This window comes from Abrus precatorius, unplaced genomic scaffold, assembly GCF_003935025.1.
Source record: "Abrus precatorius isolate BTA unplaced genomic scaffold, Abrus_2018 Scaffold7, whole genome shotgun sequence".
In the NCBI taxonomy this organism is placed as follows: domain Eukaryota; kingdom Viridiplantae; phylum Streptophyta; class Magnoliopsida; order Fabales; family Fabaceae; genus Abrus; species Abrus precatorius.
The window spans coordinates 29,464,418-29,488,161 of record NW_020874417.1 but is presented as its reverse complement, the minus strand read 5'-3'; the positions used below and the strand labels follow the sequence as shown (position 1 = coordinate 29,488,161).

Here is a 23,744-nt window from a genome sequence, read left to right as displayed (position 1 = left end):
TTGTCAATTATTATCTTCTGTTTTGTATAAATTTTATTAGTTGTAAAGGAAAATATTATTTGACTTAAATATATTTTATTTTTATACTTTTGCGAGTTTTCTTTTATTTTAGTACATTTTTTTTTTATATTTTGGTTCCTTTTATTGATGTGATTTACATGTTAATATTTTGTGGAGTCACTTTGATAAAATAAAATAAAATATTACAAAATATAGTAATTAAAATAAAAAAATTAGCAAAATTATAAAAAATAATTAATATTTAAGTCTATTAAATTTTTATTCAATTATTAAAATCTAAAGCGTACATTTTTAAAAGTAAAAGAATAGACTAATAGACTTGAGGGTTTCAGATATATATTTATTTTAAAAAAGTTAAAAATAAAAAAATAAAATGAATCATACAATAATATAATTGGTTTGATCTATGCTTGAGCGAATGGAACCAATTGTATCGATCAACTGATCTGTCCCAACAGTTGTTTTGAACTTATCACGATGACCCATCCCAATGAGAACTCATCACAACCTTTCAAACTTCCACACATAAAATCATTTGGGATAATACTCTGAAAATTTCCAGTCATTTCCTAGACAACAGTTTTCACTTTCACTCATAGTAGGTCATAGGCATGGAGGAAGGTTTGGATGGAGAAGTATCAAGGTCGCTGAGCAGCTTGAGGATGAGCATTGGATCTTGGAGCAGGAGGAGTTGGGTATCAGCAAGTGTTCCTGAACTATGGAGTGGACATGGTGGTGATGTTTTTGAGAGGAGTAAGAAAGAAGTTGATGAAGAAGAGCTCAAGTGGGCAGCTATACAGAGGCTTCCAACATTTGAGAGGCTAAGGAAAAGCATAGTCAAAAGAGTCTTAGAAGAGAGTGGAAGGTTCAACTATGAGGAGGTTGATTTATCCAAGCTTGACATGCAGGAGAAGAAGAAACTCCTTGATGGTATATTAAGGACTGTTGAAGATGACAATGAGAGGTTTCTCCATAAGATGAGGGAGAGAATTAATAGGTTATTGCCTTTCTCGTACAATTTTATTTTAAACATTTAATCAGTGTCAACACTAGTTTAATTTAACACCTTTTGTTTCTCTCTATCTCTATGTTTTCATCATATTTATTGCTTCTCTATCTTCTATTATTTTATCTCACTAGATGTAAACACCTCAACTATTTTCCTTTCTCTGATTTTGTGTTCATGTCACCACCAGAAAAATAATTATTTATTTTGTTGGGTTTGATTTGAGTAATGGACATGACACTTAGTTTTTTATGTTTGGACTAAACAAATCATATTTTAATTGTATTTGACTGTATTTTGGATTATACATGTTGTGTGATCTGATTATCCTTTGTGTATTAGGGTGGCCATAGAGATTCCAAAGGTTGAAGTCCGGTTTGAACATTTGTTTGTGGAAGGGGATGCATTTAATGGAACCAGAGCACTGCCAACATTAGTGAATTCCACCATGAATGCCATGGAGGTATTGCTGTTGTGATTAAATATGTTACCTTCCTCATTTCTATATTTTTGGTTTCAATACAAAGCTTGCCGACCCAGCTTTTATGCACACAGATATATATATATATATATATATATATATATATATATATATATATATATATATAAAGGAAAATCCAAGGAAATAGAAATAAAAATACAATTTCGATTTCTAAACATTCAAGCAGTGTCTATACGTTTTGTATTTTTCATTTTTTTTCTCTTTTTTTTTGTCTTATTATATTGCTTATTATTTCTATTGCTTTTTTTTTTTCATTCTCTTTCTGGGTATAGACACTTTTATGGATGCTTAAAAAATATTAATTAAAATAATAATTTTACTTAAAATGAAAACATTAATTATACCAGAAAGATAATAAATTAAATATTTTTAAATACTTGAAATTAATCCTAAAAATTTATGTGAAGAATTTTAAATTTTTAATATAAAAAACAATTCAGTACTTGTGGTCCATAATACATTAAAAATTATACTAAAAGTTATAATCTTTTACAAAACATTTTTTTAGAATTTCTTTTTTGAATCTTATTAATCCATAGTTCCAAAAAAGAAAGATTTAGGAAAAATTCATCCACTAATTAATAAATAGTTGGTTTAATGAAGTCAAACTCTGATAAAAAAAAATAGTAAAACATTTTTTTTAAGAAATATGTTTGTTATGTCTAAAATATTATTTAATATTTGCTTAAGGTAAAACAAATATTCCTTAACTAATACATTTGTTTGGAGGATCTTAAATAAAATGTGCAGTTTAACTTTTTTTTTTTCCTTTTAAATTAATGATACATTTTTTTTTCAGTTTGAGGACTTTTTCTCCTCCCTTGTATGAAAGCTTGTTTCCTTTATTTGCTATCCTCACGAGCTTATAGGAAAAAAAAAGTCTTGCTATCCTCACTTCTTAGAATTAATTTTAAACATCTAAAAAAAACAAATTTTCACTAAAAAAATATTATATCTACTAATTTTTTAATATTTTTGATGTAGTAAATTATAGATATTTTATAAAATTATATTTTTAATTTATTATCCTTAATTCTAAAAGATAATGTTAATATTTTTCTAATAAAATAAAAAAATTTTAGTTGTACATATGATAAATATTTTTTTAAAATTTTTAAATTAAAAATATTATTTGTACACTTCTTTCTATTTTTCTTCTTTTTATATACTCTCTTTTAGAAAATGGAATAATATCTTTCAATTTTTTGAGTGTGCAAAAGTAGAGATGTAAAAAATTACGACATGAACAACACTGTTTATTTCTTATTTGCTTGAAATCGTAAAAAACATTTTTAATTTTATGACATGTGTTGAATGAAACATATTTAAATTTTTTATATAATAAATTTAATTAAAGTTATTAAATTTAATATATTAATAACATTAAATGTTATAATTTTTAATAAAAATATTATTGATTAATTTATTATTTTATACTCTGAACACGTTTAAAAAATTAAAGTTATTTTCATTCATAATCCAAAAGGTATATATTTTTTAAAACTAACGAGAATGAATCTTGAGTATTGTTGAAGTATTTTAAATTTAGATAAATATAAATATAAATATAAACTAAAATTATTCAAATTATAAAAAATATGTATAAGTAATTAAAATAAATTTAAAATTTAGAAAATTAAATTAAATTAAAATGATACATATGTTTTACTTAAAAATATTTTACTTAAAAATACACTATAAAATTTAACTTTTCTCAAAAGACTATGTTTTAATTTAATATGTAGAGATAACTTTATTTTAGATACTTTTTGAAGATAAATGTAATTATACAACATTTTTTATAATTAAGATAAGAAAGAAATGAAGATAAATAATGTCATTGAGATTAATTAAAAAATATATTATAAGAATAAATGATGGGACCTCCAGTGAGATTGTTAGGCTTGGTGAATGTGTTATAACACCATCACAACTTCTCGAAACATCACTTGTATCTTTGAACTGTTAGGGTCCTGGGACCTATGTTTGTCCATGCTCTTAGTTTGGGTAGGCTTGTAGCTGTAGGTAAAAAGTGCTACACTGGCAGTTAATTTAAGGATAAATGTTTTTTTCATATATATCTAGAGGGACATTTTTTTGTGTTTTCTTTAATTTTAGAATTTTTAAAATGCATATATAAAAATAAAACAATATTTTTATTGTGCTATAAATATATAATTATATATAATATTAATTTTTAAATATTTAAATAATCAACCTCTATATTACCACAAGAGTTGAGTACTCTAGGTTGAAAAAGGTGAAACATTTAGTAAAATTATTATTTAGTATAGTTTGTCACACATACTTTTTAATAATAAAATTATGAAAAAATAATGTGTAAATTATACTCTTTTTTGTATAATAATTTACATTTTTTTATAAATATCTTTGTTTATATAAAAGTTATAATATTTATCTTTTATTTATATTATTTTAAAATACATTATATTTTAAAATTATTATAATTTTATTAATTTTTTATATTTTGATATATATTATTTGTAGTTATAAAATTAAATTAAAATAAGTTTTAAAAATTGATATTTTAAATAATTATATATATATGTTATATATTTTATTTTACAGAATACTAACTAATAATAATGTTAATTTAATGATTTGTTGACAGTTTGGATGAAAATAGTAGGGCCGAAAGCGAAAAAGGCATAAAATATAGTTTTTTTTATGTGTGTTAAAAATTTATAATAAAAAATTAATAATATATATAATTATAATTATAATTTTTATTTTTAATAAAAAATATTATATGTATATATTATATTTTTAAATACACAAAAAAATTAATATAAAAAATAATCATTGATTCAGGGAATGAAGTTCTTTTTGTTGCGGCTAGCTTCCTATTACATATGGTACATAATCACCTATATAGGTAGGGTTTTTTTTGTTTTCATGAAAAGAAACCCTGTAATTTTTAAATTTTAATTTCTAACTTTTGTGAATATTTAATAAGTGCAATGACTAATATTGAAAACAAAAACTCTTTATTCATTATTTTCGATTAAGACTTAACTCTAGTTTGAGTAAGTTTATAGATAAATTTTTATGGGAGAAGAAAATCAATACAAACAAAAATAACGAATTTCAATTACTAATAAATTTAAAATAATAATTTTCTTTTGTGTATTACATGAGTACAATTTATAAGCAAAACTAAAAAATACATACAAGAGATAAAAATATAACAGGAAAATAACATATTTTAAGAAAAAATAAAGTACAATACAAATATATTTACTGTCATAAGAATTTAAATTTATCGGATAGGAATAATAAAAATTAGTATTTTTAAAAATGAAGAAATAATTGTGAATGTAAATTGTTTTAATTGAAATATGCTATTTTATATATATATAGAAAATGATATACTTAATATAACAAAAATCAAGCGAGGCGAACAAATGAGTATTCTCATATATTTATGATATAACGATGACAATTTGTTACAAATAAATGAATGTAATCTACGAAGATTAACTTTTGACATTTTGCTTAATTTTTATGATTTTCTAATGAGCTTTGTTATATTTTTTTAAAATTATAAAATAAATATTAAATAAAAACATTTATGTATTATTATTATGTTAGAAATATAAAATATATTAAATACTTTTTTTTTTGGGTAATTAATCCTGTACTCCTTATTTAGGGTGTCATATCTGATCAAATCTATTACATGCAAGAAGTTGGAGACGAAATAATGAAACAGTGGTTAGTTTAAGTCTTAGTTTAATGTCATACTAGGAAAGGAATTGTGACGCAATTATCTTCAACGTTTGGAGTTAGTTAGTTTTATTTTTTTTATTTTCTGTTTTTATCTTTAATCATAAAATTATTATCTTGTTTTTATTCCATTTTTTGTTTTTTTTTTAAATTGTACCAAAAACAGTACAAAGCAAAAAAAATAATGTTATTTTTACTGTTTCTTGATCAAATGCTTAGAAAATAAAGTAAAATAAAAATAAGGAAATAATTTTATAATTAAAAGTAAAAATAAAATATTTTCTAAAACTAAATAGCTCGTTGCATTTATTCTTGGAAGTGCCACACTAATGACAATTTCTTGATATTGCTTTGTTGCAAGTAGAGAGTTCTTGGATCAGTCAATCTTCTCCCCTCAAAGAAAAGTGTTGTCAAGATCCTCCAAGATGTTAGTGGCATTGTCAGGCCAGCAAGGTAGCTGATGGAGTCCTTTTTGTTAAATTCATGCTACATTGTGCATTTTCCTAACTTAAAAAAAAACAGTGACTATGAATTGGGCATCTGCCCTTAAGATTGAATGGTGAAGGGACTTAATCTTGAAACTTATAATCCAAAAAAAGTGGGTTATATGAATGGATTAACCACAAATTATTGGGTGATCCGAGATTATATAGTGTCCTACATTCATATTAAAATTATATACATGTTATTACGTGACCTGCACCATATCCGGAGCCACAGAAAAAATTTTCATGCTTTCAGAGTTCAATTACAAAGTTTTAGTTCCCCATGGTTGAACTCTCCACAAAGTAATTTTCTTGTTGGAAAATGTATTCTTTTATGTTTCTAATGTGAGAATTGCTTTTTCACAAATTTATCAAGGTATTATTTAATGTATATTGCTAACTTTTATTTTTCCTTCTGTCTATTTTATCTTTCTCAAAACACTCTCCAGATTGACCTTGCTTTTGGGGCCTCCAAGATCAGGAAAAACTACACTGCTACAGGCTCTTGCTGGCAAACTGGACAGGGATTTAAGGGTTGGCCATCCTCATGCTCCATTTTAACAAAGGATGCAGTGATTTTTTCCAATCATCTTTTCATTTCATTGTTAATGGATTTGAATGACACTAGAGCATTTTCTTTGAACCTTGTAATCCAAAAACAGTTTAGAGGAACTAAAAGGAAAAGCTTTCTAAAATGTAGTGAATAAAAATATATTTAATACAAAACAAATGTTTTCCACCATTTTGGGGTATAAGTCATTATCAGTATTGGTTACGTGGAGAATAGTGATTAGTAAGTAATGTTTCATATGTAAAAGAATTTAAGAGACGACACAGTTTAGTGTCTGCATATTCTACTTCTGTCAAGTACTTCTGCTTTATCTTTTCCACTCATTTCAATCACGATTATGTTAAGCAATATAGTGATTATAGATTTTACCTCTCACCTAAGAATGATTGACAAGAAGTCCAGTAAAACAAACGATATAAAATCCAAGTTTCGAATTTTGATTATGCATCTTGAATATTTACATCAACAGGTATCAGGAAGAATCACTTACTGTGGTCATGAGTTATCAGAGTTTGTTCCTCAAAGAACATGTGCTTATATTAGTCAACATAATCTTCATCATGGAGAGATGACAGTGAGAGAGACACTGGACTTTTCTGGACGCTGCTTAGGAGTTGGAACAAGGCATGATCTGCTAGTGGAATTGACAAGGCGAGAAAAGCAAGCAGGAATCAAACCAGATCCAGAGATAGATGCTTTCATGAAAGCCACAGCAATGGAAGGTCAAGAAACAAGTCTTATTACAGATTATGTTCTTAAGGTTTGATGCCATGCCTCTATTTCTATTTGATCACTGTCCTTTTAGATTCTATACCCGGATTTTTGCTGTCTGACATATCAAAGAAAATGGACTCAGATTCTTGGATTGGAAATATGTGCTGATACTTTGGTAGGAGATGAGATGAGAAGGGGAATATCTGGTGGAGAGAAAAAGCGGTTAACAACTGGTATGAAAATAGTTAGCAAGAAAATTTTAAGGTTAAATATATTTTTTATCCTCAAAATCTTTCAAATTTTTATTGTAGTTTCTAAAAAAGCATATTTTTTGTTTTATTTGTTACATTTTAAAAATTTAGTTTTAGTCCCTAATCACTGTTAAACATGATGTAATTAACTCAAATATTATCACGTATTAATTTTCGTGTTACATGTTACTTTTTTATGAAGTCAGGTCCATGAGAGGGATTAGAACTAACAATTTGAAAAAATGTAAGAACTAAAACAATTTTTTTTTTTGTCGAATCAAAAATAAAAATTTAGTAGATTTTGAGAAACCAAAAATATATTTACGCCAATTTTTTATCTTACTAAAGTGAAAAGTTTATTCTGTTTCAATTGCTTTCCATTTCAAAGTCTCCTGTTCAATTCGCAATCAGTGGCTTTCACATAATGGATGCAGGTGAGATGTTGGTAGGACCTGCAAAAGTATTCTTAATGGATGAGATTTCAACTGGTTTGGATAGTTCCACCACATTTCAGATTGTTAAGTTCTTGAGGCAGCTAGTGCATATCATGGATGTTACAATGATAATCTCTCTTTTACAACCTGCACCAGAAACATTTAACCTTTTTGATGACATAATCTTACTTTCAGAAGGTCACATTGTCTACCAAGGTCCAAGGGAGAATGCCCTCAATTTTTTTGAGAGTGTTGGCTTCAGATGCCCTGAAAGGAAAGGAGTTGCAGATTTCTTACAAGAGGTTACTTCCAGAAAGGACCAAGAACAGTACTGGTTCTCAAGGAACAAACCTTACCGTTATATCAGTGTGCCTGAGTTTGTAGCTCACTTCAACAATTCTGGCATTGGCCAGCAACTTTCCCAAGAGCTTCAGGTTCCCTATGATCGCACTAAAACTCATCCTGCTGCATTGGTTAAAGATAAATATGGGATCTCAAAACTAGAACTCTTTAAGTCATGCTTTGCAAGAGAGTGGCTACTGTTGAAGCGCAGTGCTTTTATATATATCTTTAAGACTACTCAGATTATGATAATGTCTTTGATTGCTATGACAGTGTTTCTTAGATCAGAAATGGGAAGTGGCCAACTTAGTGATGGGAGAAAATATTATGGTGCACTATTCTTCAGTCTCAATAATATAATGTTCAATGGAATGGCTGAGCTTGCGTTGACTATTTTTAGACTTCCTGTTTTCTTCAAGCAGAGAGATTTGTTATTTTATCCAGCATGGGCTTTTGCACTGCCCATATGGATCTTTCGAATCCCTCTCTCTTTTGTGGAGTCGGGATTATGGGTTGTCCTTACTTATTACACTATAGGCTTTGCTCCAGCTGCAAGTAGGTATGAAAATACACTAATTTGTCAATTTATCTAAAGGGATCAATCATTCCAAAGGTGTTACCTATTATAAACTGTTTTTATTCCTTAAGTGAAAATTAGGATGTGTTCATCCTTGCATGTTTATGGTTAGTTATCTATGTGTGCGTATTTTATGAACAGCTAAGCTGTCATCTATCTATGATTATTAACCCCTCGACGTTTCCTGGTACTATTAGGTGCATATTTAGGAATACTTTTTATTAACAGTTTTATATTTAGGGAGCAAATTTTTGGAAGTTTAATTAATTGATCCACTTCTATAGTTCCATTTATTTTATTGAATTGCAAGTAGCAAGCAATTAACTGTATTCAATAAGGAATTTAAGCTATTATTGCAGATTTTTTCGCCAGTTACTAGCATTCTTCTGCGTTCATCAAATGGGTTTATCTCTGTTCCGATTCATTGCTGTTCTTGGAAGAACACTAGTTGTGGCTAATACACTAGCTACATTCGTAATACTAATTATTTTTGTACTTGGTGGGTTCATTATTGCCAGAGGTGAGCCTCAATTATTTTTTTTGCCCCCTCTATTTCGTTGGTAAAATGAAAAGCATGGTTTCATTAAGTAACTGGGTCAAGAAGAATGGTTCGTGCAAATTCACAATCTCCTTTACAGATAACATTGAACCTTGGATGATATGGGGCTATTATGCTTCTCCTTTGATGTATGGTCAGAATGCCGTTGTCATCAATGAATTCCTTGACAAGAGATGGAGTGCTGTAAGATCTTTAACATCTGAAAAGTATTCTTTATTTCATTTTCTTGCCAAACTGCATGCATTTATTGTTTGCGCAGCCCAATATGGACCCAAGAGTTCCTGAGCCCACAGTTGGAAAGGCTCTTCTCAGGGCTAGAAGCATGTTTACAGAAGATTATTGGTACTGGATTTGTATTGGTGCTCTCCTAGGATTTTCTCTGCTTTTCAACACTTGTTTTATTGTTGCACTGTCATTTCTGAATCGTAAGTTCCCACATTGCTTGTTTGTTTTACTGCCATAAAACTGTCTCTGACGATGTTTTAAATTGCAGCATTTGGAGATTCTAAACCTATAATTCTAGAGGAGGAAAACGAGAAGAAGGGAACTACAGAAGAGAGTTCTGCTTCAACTGATAAATCATTTGAAAGTACTAAATCTTACCTTTTTCTTTCTTATCAATATATCTACGCAAAGCATGTAACATACAAACATGTCAACTTACTTGGTTTCATCACGTTCATCAGAATGTGTACTTTGTCCTACATGGTTTGTAAAGAATTATCTGTTGGAGCTCTCTAAGATTTTGTCATGTTTTCAACTTATATTTCTTGCTTAAATGTTGAAACTTACACCAAATGTCATATTTCCTTTTCAATTACAAACTAAAATGGTTAAATGCAGACATTGAAATGGCAGAAAAAAACACCCCAGGGAGTTCAATTTCTAAAGCAGACACTGGAGCAACCAAGAAGGGAATGGTGTTACCCTTTAGGCCTCTATCACTTGCTTTTGATCACGTGAATTACTACGTCAATATGCCAACTGTAAATTCTTTACACTCTAGTCTCATTTTTATCATCTCCTATTATAATTCACTTCATCAATTTTTTCACTGCTCTTTTCCTACCGGTGACATATATGGCTTTTAATTAACTACGTTTACATTTGTAGTAATTCTCTGATGTCTTTATGATGTTATAACAGTGTTTTCATGTCAGGAAATGAAAAAACAAGGATTTGAAGACAGTCGCCTTCAACTACTAAGAGACTGCAGTGGTGCTTTCAGGCCTGGAGTACTAACAGCACTAGTAGGTGTAACTGGTGCTGGAAAAACGACATTAATGGATGTTCTTGCTGGAAGAAAGACCGGTGGCTATGTTGAAGGAAGCATCAGCATATCTGGTTACCCAAAGAACCAAGCAACTTTTGCTCGGATTACTGGATATTGTGAACAAAATGATATCCATTCTCCAAATATCACTGTCTATGAATCTGTTGTGTTTTCTTCTTGGCTGCGTCTTGGTAAAGAGGTCAAGAGAGAAACACGGAAGGTGTGCTTTATTCTTGTCAACTTTCATATAGAGCTCCAATTCCCTTCCCCCCCCCCCCCCCCCCCCATTTTCCTTTCTCGTGAATTTTTTTCTTTTCTATTTATATTAAAACACTGTATCTGTCAATCTCGATAATCAGATATGTGAAAGTGACCTTTGTTTTTCATGGACAATTCATTCTTTAAGAGGATAGATAGAGTCAAAACCATGGGTCCATGTTCAGCCGTTAGATCATGTGTTCTATTCCGGGAAAAAAAACTTACAAAAAATTTATAGAAATCTATGGATAAATAAGATTCAGAGAATTCTTTTTTAAACTAAATTCCCAGAGCTTCATGAGATCGCTAGATCAAGTTCACAGTTGTAAGACATTTATATGTTTTTGGCACACTGGAAAGTTTTTCCATCAGTCCATTGTGCCGAAGTCCATCACCCAAATCCTACCTCACCCTTCCAACAACCTGAGCTTAGTCCTGATGTCTCGAAGAAATCACTGAATAGAAAGCCATTCACTTTTGGAAATTGGAACAAACACTAAGCTTAGTCCTGGTGCCTCAAAGAAACCATTGAATGGAAAGCCAAAAACAACCACTTGAGTAGATATTTTAGTTGCTTAGAGGTAAATGGATGTTATTCTGCCAAGAGTTGTCCTTTGATTTAAATGTAATCTGTTAGAAGCTGGTTCTGATCTTATATTTTTATCTGAAAATGAAAGAGATTATATAATGTTCATTAAGGGTAGAACCACATAAAACTGTGTGACAGGTTTAAGAACGCATGCTAAATAACACCATTTTATTGATCTCTCTATTCCTGCAGCACGCTAACACAATAAACTACGCATCTAAATCATCTCCACCTTCCATCAATGTAACTTGTAACTGTTATGAACAGAATTATTCTTCAACACTCTCTTATTACAGATGTTTGTTGAGGAAGTAATGAACCTTGTTGAGCTACATCCAGTGAGAAATTTTCTAGTAGGCCTTCCTGGCATAGATGGTTTATCAACTGAACAAAGAAAGCGACTCACCATTGCAGTAGAATTGGTTGCCAATCCTTCTATCATCTTTATGGATGAGCCGACCTCAGGCCTTGATGCTAGAGCTGCAGCAATTGTTATGCGTACTGTCAGAAATACGGCAGATACAGGGAGAACTATTGTCTGCACAATTCATCAACCTAGCATTGACATATTTGAAGCTTTTGATGAGGTATGATTTCCCAAGATTTGGAAGAGGATGAAACTTTTATTTTTATGAGAATGATGAACTCACAATGCTCTCTTAACTTCATCTTTCCTTTAGCTTCTTTTGATGAAGAGAGGAGGACAAATCATATATAGTGGCCCCCTTGGTCAACAATCTCAGAAGCTTATAGAGTACTTTGAGGTGAGTATGACTTCTGCGATGCAAAATGAAAAAATTCTCAAATTTAGTAATCTTGTAAACTACTTGCAGGCTATTCCAGGAGTTCCAAGAATCAAACATGGATACAATCCTGCCACATGGATTTTGGAGATTAGTTCTCCTGCAGTCGAGTCTCGGCTTAAGGTAGACTTTGCAGAATTGTACAATAAGTCAGAATTGTACCAGTTAAGTATCACTTGAAGTTGCACTCCTAGAGTACTGTCATTGTTCCTATTTTTCAATGTGAAATAGACATGGTCTTCTCTTTTCATTTTTGATATCAACTCTTATCAGGAGGAATCAAGAGCTTATAAAAGAGCTAAGCATGCCATTAGAGGGAACAAAGGACATTAATTTCCCTACTAAATATTCGCTGTCCTTTATTACTCAATGTAAAGCTTGCCTATGGAAACAGCATTTGTCCTACTGGAGGAACCCACAGTATAATGCTGTCCGTTACTTCATGTCAATATTTGTAGGTGTTATTTTTGGACTCATTTTCTGGAAAAAAGGAGATAAAACGTAAGTCCACATTTTCTCCTTTTAAGTGTTGTACTTGCAGAAAAAGTTATTCGTGAACTTTTGTTAGGATAACACATGAATCAAGTAAGACCAAGAGTACCATAGGTTGGACAGTAATTGAAAAACTTAAAGTTTTGTTCATATTGGATGATACTCCACATTGAAACTTTAGAATTCAGGAGAAAATACGTTGAGTTGGAATATTTGTAGGAATAATCAGTCTTGTCAATAGTCTGTGACTCAATAGTTATCATAAAATTGCACAACTTCACAAGCACCGACAAGAACTCTTGTTGATCGTTCTCTCTCTCGTGTTGATAAAGGCATCAAAAAAGCATTTACCAAAATCCTAAAAATGAAAAGATAAAGGTTATTTTCACGATCATGAAAGGTGACTTAGGTGAGGACATTATTTTTGTCTGTAGAGATAAGGAGCAAGATCTTATGAATCTAATGGGAGCTACTTTTTCTGCTATTTTCTTTCTTGGAGCCACCAACACTGCCTCTGTTCAACCTGTAATTGCAATAGAAAGAACGGTCTTCTACCGTGAAAGAGCAGCTGGAATGTACTCAGCTCTTCCTTATGCAATTGCTCAGGTAAATGCAGCTATCCTTTCAATGAAAGCAAGGCAAAAATAATTGAAAATCTTAGTGCATGTTTGGTTTAATTTATTTTGGAAAAGTATTCACTCTTTTTTCTTTCATTTTTCTGAAAGCTTTTGAAAAATAAGCGATTATTTGTCTAAATTAATCTGTTATCATCAAACATGGGCTAATTCCCAATGACTGAGCAAATTTATGGTATCTATAAGCATTGCCTTGCAGGTAGCAATAGAATGTATTTATGTTGCAATCCAGTCATTGACCTTTACCCTTATCCTTTACTCAATGATGGGGTTCCCTTGGCAAGCTGACAAGTTCCTCTGGTTCTACTACTTCATGTTCATGTCATTTGTCACCTTCACACTTTATGGCATGATGACTATGGCTCTGACACCAAACCCACAAATTGCTGCAATTATTATGTCCTTCTTTCTAGTTTTCTGGAATATATTCTCGGGCTTCATTATCCCAAAATCGGTAAGTATAGCAAAGCAAAATCAAATATATTTGTAGTCAGGGAGTAACAAAACAAATTCTAAATTGGCCTCCATTAAATATAGTTCACACACATAACACATCAAATGTACATATTGAAATCTTTTTGAAATCCATTCTAAAAGTCAAATTGGATAAGCTTTTGAGCAAAAATATGTATAGGTAGGAGAAGAAAATAAAATAAATAATCAAATAACATAATCAAACTTCTCACATGGATTAAAATTAATTTATGCTCCTCAACTTATGATAAAGTTAAGTGATAGAGAAATGTATAAGATGATTTTAACTAGAAGAAGTTTAATTTTGTTTACCTCTTTAATTTTTTTATAATAAAGAATCTTCTTAAAGAAAATGGTATTATAGTTCTTAATATTTGATTTATCATTTTCCTTTATCATAATATATTGGTCATGTACACTTTAAACCGGAAATAGCTTATTCCACAGTTATAAAACAAAATGATTTTTTTTTTCAATTTCAAATTGTCAGCCAAATTAAGAACTATAACAGAAATTGGATAATCACAGCATAGGATTCTTCCACGATTGTTTGACAGGGAGTCAGTCACCCTAGAATCCTTCAAGTAATACAATTTTTTTAAATTCTCACCCCTTTTTGGACCATTGTGTGCAGTGTCATATCTGCACAGACCCATTTACAATCTTAAAGTTACTCACACAAACCCATTGTGTGTTCAGCACTTTTCTTAACACAATCAAGTGCTGATAGAGGAAGAGCACGGGATGCACTTCTTTGAACTTTGATGTTCGTGTGTTCTAGGACTCTCGTTTCTATGTTAAATAAAGTACAAACATTTGTATTCATCTTTGAAATTATTATCATTAGTTATTTTAGTCTCTAAAACTTAGAAAAATAAACTTTAGTTCCTTTAATTAACAATTGTTAATCCTTTTAGTCTCTAATGTCATAATCTGTCAATTTGATCTTTAATTTCGACAACTCGGTTATTTTAATCCTAAACTTTAGTGCATATCAATCAATTTAGTCCAATTTAGTCCCTAACTTGACGGACCGAATTAACTTAAGGAGGGATGGTTGTCAAATTCAGGAACTATATTAGCGATAGCTGTCAAAATCAAGGATTAATTACCTGATTTAAAATTGTTATGGACGAAATTGACCATTGATGCCAAAGTTAGGACTAAATTAATTGACAATTGTCAAAGTCAAGGACAATTATATTGTCTAGTGGTGTTAATTTGAGGGATAAATTATTATTTTATTCATGCTAATTGCTAAAACATAAGTGCTTCTTTAACAGCTCAAACAAAGTAAAACCATTAACTGCTTTTCACTTTTGCAGCAAATTCCTATATGGTGGAGGTGGTATTACTGGGCGTGTCCAACTGCTTGGACTATGTATGGCCTTCTGACATCCCAGGTGGGTGACAAAGATACTCCAGTTGAGGTACCTGGATCTGGATCAATGTCAGTAAAAGCATACCTTGAGAAACAGATGGGCTATGAATATGGCTTCCTAGGAGTTGTTGCTGTGGCTCATGTTGCTTTTGTTGCACTGTTTCTTTTTGTTTTTGCATACGGTATCAAGATCTTTAATTTCCAGAAAAGATAATTACCAAAGATAAAAAAAATGGAAAGAACAGACACAGCTAAAAAAAGAGGAAGGATATTTAAAAGTTTCTGTATCATTAATTGTTCCAATAAGTAGCATTATGGTTTCCAATGCTGTGAGGAATTTCCACTTGTAGCTAGTTATTGGTTATTGTTCAACATCTTCGGTTTGGAATTAACATATCCTTCCATATTATACAATTTGAAATGATACATGATAATGACAGTTAAGAAGTTTAGTGTGGGAATGGACCATTTTCCAAAGAAGGTAAACTGTGTTTTTCCTAATCAGGAAAAGTATTTAATTTGGGAAGAAGAAAATAATTGGTTATTTTGTCCTTCACAAGTATAAATGGGAATACAGCAAACAACTTAGTAACAGGACATGACGTAGCAGTTTAAATGGAATAAATTAGTATATTTTCATATGTTACCTTCTGTTTTTATTGAAGATCGTCCGCGAATATTGTATGCCAAAAAAGAAAGGGGTATCAAAATAACATCCTTCAAATGTAAGATATTTTATAAAATTGAGTAAATATGATCATTACTTATTAATGCCAAAAAAAAAAAACCTACAATTTTTATATGTAAGTCTTTAAAAATAAGTTAACTTTTCCATCAATACGTGCATTAAGAATGTAATTATGAATATGCAATCATATAGACATAAAGAACAAATTATTACTGAGTCTACATAAACAAGGAACAAGACCTGTCGAACCTCCTAGGAGTCATGTATTAAGCTGTTCTCTTCAGTAGAGCCCCCTACACTTCTTCTGAAAAGGCTGCGGGATTTTAGTCAGCTCTGCCAAATGAATTTGTTGTGGTAACTGCAGAAAATCCTTTCACTGGAAACAACGCAAAAATTTGTACAATATAACAAACACGTCCTTGCAGGTAGAAATAGAGGTGGTTTTTGTTGCAATTTAAACTATGATCCCATTAGTAGAAGAGTTAAATAAAATAAGAATTGTTGGCATGATGACAACAGACAAGTTTCCTGATCTCTCATGTCCCATTGCTTAACTCAACTAGACTTACAGGTTCTATACATCTTCCTTTATGACAAACAGGCTATTTTAGGTAATGTATGGTTGTCATTGTGGATTGGGCAGAAGGCTTTAATACAAGATGCCAGGTTGGGCCGAGTATTTTACAAAAAAAATTTAATCCCATTATTTAGATTTTAGACACATTAATCTTTAGAATTAGAAACAATTTGAACCATTCCAAACCCATGGCCGATGTTTAGAATTAGAAACACATCGAACACAATTTTATGGACATTGATTTCCTTTTATCATTATCCATTTGGTTAGTGCAAGATTGAACTCTCTGTCTTTTGCTTTCGTTCATAACATAACTAAATGCATTAATAATGGATTAAACTGAAGTTAGTTAAGAACTTGAACATAAACAAGTTCCTTGTTATCAACGGTTGAGTACACAAGTAATAAGGAAACTCAAATTAAACACTTCAATGGTATATGCAACGTAAGTTTGAGTCTGCATGAACATGCTGCTGGAAGAGACAATTTTAGTTCTGAGTAGAATTTATCCCAAAGATTATGGAGATACATTAACAATACTGATAATGGTTGTAAGTAGGATAATTTGGAAGCCTATATTGTGTTGAGCACGTGTAGGGAATCTTGAATGATGGATTTGCTTCAAAATTTAGATTACCTAGTGAATTCTATTGATCTGGCTCTCGGTATATTTCAAAATACAAATTTATATATTAAAATTGCCTATGTTTGCTTTGATTCAAATATAACAACCAATCCAAACCAGATAAAAGGTAAAATTTGTGTAACACAGCTGATAGATATCATAAAACTGTCAAATCTCTATGACATCAACGAAGTAATAGTGTTAAAAGCTTATTTTGTTTATATGCAGCTGAGTGGCATCCTTTTATAAGAGTAACTGAGAGCGCTAAAAACCAAAATTTAGTGCAAGTTAAACCCATTGGAAATCCGAACTCAAATTACAAAATTTTACAAATTTTTTTCTCTCCTATATTTAATGTCTATTCATGATTAGTCAGTAATAAAGTTATTATAATAAACTGATTTAAATATAATACAAATTTAGAAATGTCGAACAGAACCTACATTTTACAAATACATAAAATACATTTTATGTAAATTCCAAATAACTGATGGCTTTAGACAGTAGTCTTGCCCTCACCCTAAGAGTATGATAAAATATTATTTTTAGAACATCGGTGACATTCATCCTGAACTACCATTTAACAAAAGGCTACATTGCTCCTCACAGTCACAGAAGCTCAAGATTCTGCATCAGCCTTCAGTCAAATTCAGTTAAAACATTCAGAAACTGAAAACATATCTCTTACAAAGGACGTTTTAATGAAATTCCAGTTCCTGACTCATATACATATGAACTATTAATAAAAACATAGGGACAAACAGATTATCCAATTAGAACACTCAATTCTTGGCGTCAAGGAGTCCATGAAATTCCTCAAAGGACTTCAACCATAATTGTAACTATCGCCTCTCGTCAGTTTTAACAGGAGCATTGTCCAGGTCGTCAATCTCCTTCCTACTCTTTACCATACTCCATTTCTTACTATTGAAATCTAGTTTGTCAAAGTCCTCTGCAATTCCCACGTAACCACAGAGAATATTCTCCACTTTGTCTCCTTGATCTGTCTCTCTGATATTACAGCTTTTGATACTTTCAGATTTTAATCTCTCATATTCAGCTCTACCACGATTATTATCAGAGAGATATTTATGAAGCCTCTCTGCATCTCCCAGCCCAACAAACGTGCCCAGGAATTTCACCAATATAATACTTTGGTCTGCAGGCTTCCCTAGGCATAATTTAATTCTTCCTCTCACAAAACCTTTGCCTGCAAGTTTAAAATAAATAAAAAATTGCCAAATGTGCAGTTTTCACAAGGCAACAATTAATGAGCAAATTCCAAGGAGAAAAGTTTCATACTAACATCCATTTTGCTAAAAATGCATATTCAAATGGATTATTTATGCATATAATCAAACTAAAACATAAAGCTAAGTAATATTTGGTTCATCATAAATTGTGTTGTTTAAATAATTATAATTGCGTAGAATGTCACAACATCCAAACACAAACTCACCTCTTAGAAATGCCTCAATTGTTTCCATACTCACAACCTTCCAGTTTTGTGGATTGTCATCAGACATCGATATGTTATGGATGATAACAATAGGAGGCCAAAGAATCAAATCCTCCTTTTGAGCCAGAGCTTCTGCATGTGGCAAGACCTGGGGAACCCAAGTTACTGTATCTTGAGGAACAACAGTATCCCATCCCATCAGAACACAAATAGCTTTGTGAAGACCCAAGTGCTTTGCTCTCAGCCCAGCCTTATGGGACATATAAGCATGAGTTACTAGGCGTTGTGTGTCCATGAATTCTTTTGAGGAGCTGTTACCATAAAGATAAACAGGACAAATAAACATGTTATGAGTTATACAACATTACTTATACTTATCTTAAAAAATAAAACTTACTGATAACTTGTACATTATAAAATTTTCTCAAGCATAAAAAGTACATGAGAAATTCAGAAAGATAAACTATTTTCATTTCAATGTAACTCACAAAGTTCAAGTCAACCTAGGAAAAGATGCCAAACATTATATAAAAAGAAAAAAATCATGGCAATAGTCAAGATAAACAAAATATTATACTCAAAAGACAGAAATAACCTCAATGGCAATCGTCGAAATAAATAAAATATTATAGTCTCAAAAATAACCTCAATATAATCCTTGTAAATGCATCAATGAATATGGCAGGATATACAAGACCCTTTGATTATCATAGTAATAACAGACACATGATAACTTGCATGTCATCAACTTCCTGAGAGTACCTAAGATAAGGAACTTGGTTTTTTCACTCATAAATTCCCTAAAAATATGATGAAAAACCAACAGTAATTAATTTACTAGGACTTAATAGATTAATGCTTAGAAGAAAAATCATTAAAACCTCATTATATACACCTAAAATTATATTAGTCCTAATCATGACACAAGTATATCTCTGAGAAATCCATCCTCTTCCTCTAAAAATCTAAAACCCAAAAATCACAGCCACAGTTGTACCAGGAAAATCAATTTTCACACCCAGCAGTCCTTAAAGGTTCTAGCAAATTTAACCTACAAACATTCTCCTACCATGACGATGTACTGACATATCAGAGCCATAATTTTTGTGGTTGTCAATCCAAAGACAATAATTCAGGATCATTTACCCTTTGAACATCATTTATCTTTCTTCCCTTTCTTCCCTAAATATAATTAATCTGCAATTCCATGGGTATCTAAAGGCTAAAATAATTACTTAACAAATTATTTACATTTTAATTGAAAATGCAATTAGATGCCAGCTGTAGAAAAAAATTTAACCGAACTTCAAGACCATGCAACAGAACAGTGAATTTAAGTCTAAGTTTCACCATCATTCACAAGAAAAGACACCAGTTCAGCTGGTTTTCTGACTCATGTTCATCCGCACAGCATTTTACCATATGTTTGACCCTATTGGCAAGGGGGGTTGGAGCTATCAAACTGTCCACACATCTGCCTTATTAAAGTATAACAATTACACATACCAACATGCATACTTCCAAAGTTTGAGAACCTAAAAGGTGATCCCAGGAATAATAGCACGTACTTGACTCCACCTGTAAGTTAAATACTAGGGGAATTTCTTATTCAATATGTGAACAGAAGTGCTCCGTCTAATAAAAGAGCATCACAGAAAAGAAAACAGACCTTCTGCCACATACGATGCAGTACAAACTACCCGCTTTTCCTTGGTCCTGATACCTTCTTTGCACAAATAAGTTCAGATTCAACTTCTTGGAGTACATTAAGAAATTCTCATGTACCATTTGATTAAACTCCTCAGAGCCCTCAGTTGGCTCAGATTCTGCAGCATTTATCAAATCTTCAGATGATTCATCATTAGTTGTATGGTTATCCTCATCATATCCATACTTTTTCCAAACTTTATGTTGTTTTTGAATTGCATTTCTCTTAGAAAAATGCTGGGGTTTGTACCAATTTGAAGAACTGGACTTTGAATGATGCTTTATATTTTGATTGGAATACTTCTGAAATCGAAATGAATTTCTTTGTACATGTCCCATAGAATCTTGAGGTAAATTCCACTCATCAGATGGAAAATCTTCTTCATTCTCTAATTCATCATATTCTTTCTTATACTTCCTGTATATCTTATGGTTGAATCCAACATTACCAGATGAATACAACATATCCATATCTCCAACATCTACCCACTCTTCAGTTTCATATACATCTTGAAACTCTTCAGTTGCATTCCATTTACTTGGTTTTACTGTTCTCAAATCATGCATATCTATTTCATCATTGGCATTGCATTTCCTCTTCATAAGTCTATCTGAATGGTCATGAATGCCAATATCTTGTCTCATTTCTTGCACTCTGACAGCTTGTCTATAAGTTTCTGAATTATGTTTAGACAAAGGTGAATTTTGAAACCTTTCTTGCTGGAGCCCTGGATCACTATCTCTTCGAGATTCATATTCTGTTCTTAAAATTGATAATCGATCAGCCTCAGGTGCACCCATATATACTTCATAATCTTGTGGCATTCTCTTCCCAATTTCAAGATGATTATATCCAGATTGCAAATAGGCCTCACCTTGCATTGATGCAATTGATGTTCTTCTAACATCATGATAATCAAAGTACTTTGGCTTCTGTAATGCAGGGTGATCATGTATATTACCCCTTCTTTGATTTCCATAAGATTCTTCCCTATTACCAGTTCTATCAAAATCTGGATTTGAGATATAAGGTCTGGAAGATTCACTAGTATCATATTCCATTACAGCTTGCTCATAGTCCAATCGACCATGAGGAGCTATCCTTCTACGTAAATCATCATATTGATACAAACGCTCATCCTGTGCTGCTCTTACCTGCAATTTAGAATTAAGATAATCTACATGCTCAGACCTGGGAGGACTAACCTCACATCGCTGGTGACACATCATATTCCTATGTCCAATTTGAGGACCTCTAGCAGTGTCTACATGTGTCCTTTGCCCATGGCCACTAAACCCTAGAGGTTCTGCAAGTTTTCGACTGCTCCTTGATAGATCATAAGATGTAGTAGGTAAACACATGCCATCGTCATGTGAGCATAGAAAATCACTCCTCCGCATTTCTATGGAGGAGCTTCCATAATCCCTCATGTGAGAAGTGCCTGCAAAATCCCTTGCATAAGAGGGAGATACAGGAGCATAAGAAACATCCCTTGCATGAAGAATAGTTTTTTCTGTCCCGCTGTGGGATTCTGTGATGGGTATCTTATCCATAGGTGGAGTGTCCCTGTGCTGTAGTCTCTCATGCTCAAATCTCCCCATGGGCACAGCCCTGGACATTGGAGGCAAGTGCCCGCCAGCTTCTTCATATCTTGTTGTTACACTTACACCCATATCTGGAATTGACCTATATCTATATGAACCTCCCGTTTCATTTTCACGTATCACAAACTTCTGATCCACTACACCCTTCCCACCACCCAATCTGCTGTCAATCAATTCCTTCTCTCTATTAAGATAAGCTCGCTTTGCATCCAAGTTTTCATTATCCACACTGTAATCCATGGTTTTTGACAACTCATATCTAGCTCTCAAGCCCATAGGTGGTGGGGGTGAACAACTTCTATGGTCAACCCCATCATCAAAATGTGATCTTTTCCTCACTTGTTCAGCAGGAGGTGACCTTGACCGAGCCCTACCACTCCTTCGACCACCCAAATGCCAATCATAATCCCTCCCTTCAAACCCTTCAGAACCTCCTCCTTTGTTCCCACCACCAACCCTTCTCACCCCATCCACTTTCAAAGGGCTCTGCTGCACCGGAGACCGATCCAACACGTCTCGACGATTCCTCCTAAACGGGTCGGAACCCGCTTCACCTCGGTGCGGGGCACGCAACTTCGAAGATGGAGACAGTGCAGCATGCTCCTCTTCGCGCCGTCTATATTGCATAGTTAATTGAATAAACAAAGCAAACCCTAAATGCCCTTTTGGTGGAATTAAGGTAATTCCAAAAGGGATCTAAGAAACCCTACCGACCACCAAAACCCTAACCCTAAAATGATATTGATAGGGGATTGCAGATAGAGATCAAGCGAAAAATATAAGGTGCAATTAATGAATAAGATAGAGATTTATTGTCGTTGTGATGGTCAAACTCACACCTTTTGGGGGAAAGAGCGAAGTTGCATCGATAGAGAGAAACGATGAGTCATGATAAGAGATTTTGTGTGCGATTTAGGAGTTTCAATTTGCAATAAAAAAAAGGGGGGGGAAATTGAGGATTAGAATTGGAAAGTAAATGGCTTCCTGAGTTAAGAAGCAGTGAAACTGAAACTGAAAGATTGATATTATGGATTCATGGTCTTCTGGATTATGCTAGTTATAGTCAAAATGCCAAATTTTATATAGTATTTGAGGCTTCACATATTTAATTAATAAATGCTGAGAAATTATTGAACACCGATTGACTCCACTTATCGCACCGAACCTCTTTAGTTTTATTTTTTCTTAAACAAAGCCAAAATGAATCTAGATTTAAGTTATTTTTGTCTAATTTACTTATACAAATTACAATTTTTTAAAAAAAAATTTGAATGTTCAGTTTTGTGCAAACTGAAAAAAATTTAAATTCAAAATTATTAGATACATTCAATTCAATGTATAACAAAGTTGCAGGTGAACTTGCATCATATATAGTAATACAGTATACTTGCAAAATTAACTGATTAGTTATGATGATGAAGTAATTTTTTTTACAAGATTAGTTTATAAGAAAATGTTAGTATTAAAATATTAAAGATTTATTTTAAGTAATTTTTAAAATAAGAAAAAGTAATAATTTGATCTTTTAATTTTAATTTTTTTTTATTTTAAATTTGTTCTCTAATATTTTTCAATTTATTCTTTTAACTTGTATCTTAAGTTAATCTTTTCATTATATCACAATCAAATCTGATTGTAATCTTGTTGATGATTTTAGAAATTAATTAAAAAAATTCTTTAAATGCTGTATAATCAATATAACAAAAAATTTAATAATTCTATTGATTACAATAAGATATTAAAGTGCAGAAATTAATAATTTTTTTAATCAAATCTAACTTTTCAATACTTTTTTTATAATTACTGATATTAATCAAAGAATTTTTTTTAGATATTAAGTTGTGATTAATATAATATTTTCTCTTATTTCATTTTATTGAATAAAATAAGAGATTGAATTGGTCATTCTTCAATACTCATTCTACTTCAATTATGTAATATTTATATTTTGAGAATGATTGATCAATTT

General features: G+C 31.5%; 2 protein-coding genes across 4 annotated transcripts; one reads left to right on the top strand and one right to left on the bottom strand.

The window, feature by feature from the left end:
• Positions 1-410: 410 nt before the first annotated feature.
• LOC113873719 (pleiotropic drug resistance protein 2-like) lies at positions 411-15,587 on the top strand. Of its 3 annotated transcripts, none has more exons than XM_027511979.1 (20): positions 411-1,018; positions 1,370-1,490; positions 5,641-5,729; positions 6,211-6,295; positions 6,802-7,092; positions 7,189-7,279; positions 7,732-8,632; positions 9,010-9,170; positions 9,289-9,392; positions 9,469-9,634; positions 9,703-9,798; positions 10,053-10,195; positions 10,370-10,702; positions 11,626-11,916; positions 12,010-12,093; positions 12,163-12,296; positions 12,406-12,633; positions 13,059-13,230; positions 13,459-13,713; positions 15,059-15,587. In XM_027511979.1, the coding sequence occupies exons 1-20, from the start codon at positions 633-635 to the stop codon at positions 15,326-15,328; spliced, it is 4,401 nt and encodes a 1,466-aa protein (XP_027367780.1). In that variant the 5' UTR covers positions 411-632; the 3' UTR covers positions 15,329-15,587. The 3 variants fall into 3 exon arrangements, with proteins under 3 accessions (XP_027367780.1, XP_027367782.1, XP_027367781.1); XM_027511981.1 differs by having other exon boundaries at positions 9,703-9,768; positions 10,068-10,195; positions 15,059-15,586; XM_027511980.1 differs by having other exon boundaries at positions 10,068-10,195; positions 15,059-15,586.
• A 1,788-nt stretch (positions 15,588-17,375) lies between these two features.
• On the bottom strand, positions 17,376-22,830 carry LOC113872028. The gene is made up of 3 exons (XM_027509196.1): positions 20,133-22,830; positions 18,464-18,774; positions 17,376-18,214 (listed from the first exon to the last, which is right to left on the bottom strand). Exons 1-3 carry the CDS (start codon positions 22,400-22,402, stop codon positions 17,847-17,849), a joined length of 2,949 nt encoding a protein of 982 aa, XP_027364997.1. The 5' UTR covers positions 22,403-22,830; the 3' UTR covers positions 17,376-17,846.
• Between the last annotated feature and the right edge of the window lie 914 nt (positions 22,831-23,744).

Bases quoted from the DNA above. Each gene is read 5' to 3' on its own strand.
- LOC113873719 (XM_027511979.1), top strand. From the start codon at position 633: ATGGAGGAAGGTTTGGATGGAGAAGTATCAAGGTCGCTGAGCAGCTTG. The intron at 1,491-5,640 runs GTATTGCTGTTG...TGTTGCAAGTAG, and splicing joins CCACCATGAATGCCATGGAG to AGAGTTCTTGGATCAGTCAA. The intron at 12,297-12,405 runs GTTAAGTATCAC...AACTCTTATCAG, and splicing joins AATAAGTCAGAATTGTACCA to GAGGAATCAAGAGCTTATAA.
- LOC113872028 (XM_027509196.1), bottom strand. From the start codon at position 22,402: ATGCAATATAGACGGCGCGAAGAGGAGCATGCTGCACTGTCTCCATCT. The intron at 18,775-20,132 runs GTCTGTTTTCTT...TTATGGTAACAG, and splicing joins TGCATCGTATGTGGCAGAAG to CTCCTCAAAAGAATTCATGG. The intron at 18,215-18,463 runs GTGAGTTTGTGT...TTAAACTTGCAG, and splicing joins AATTGAGGCATTTCTAAGAG to GCAAAGGTTTTGTGAGAGGA.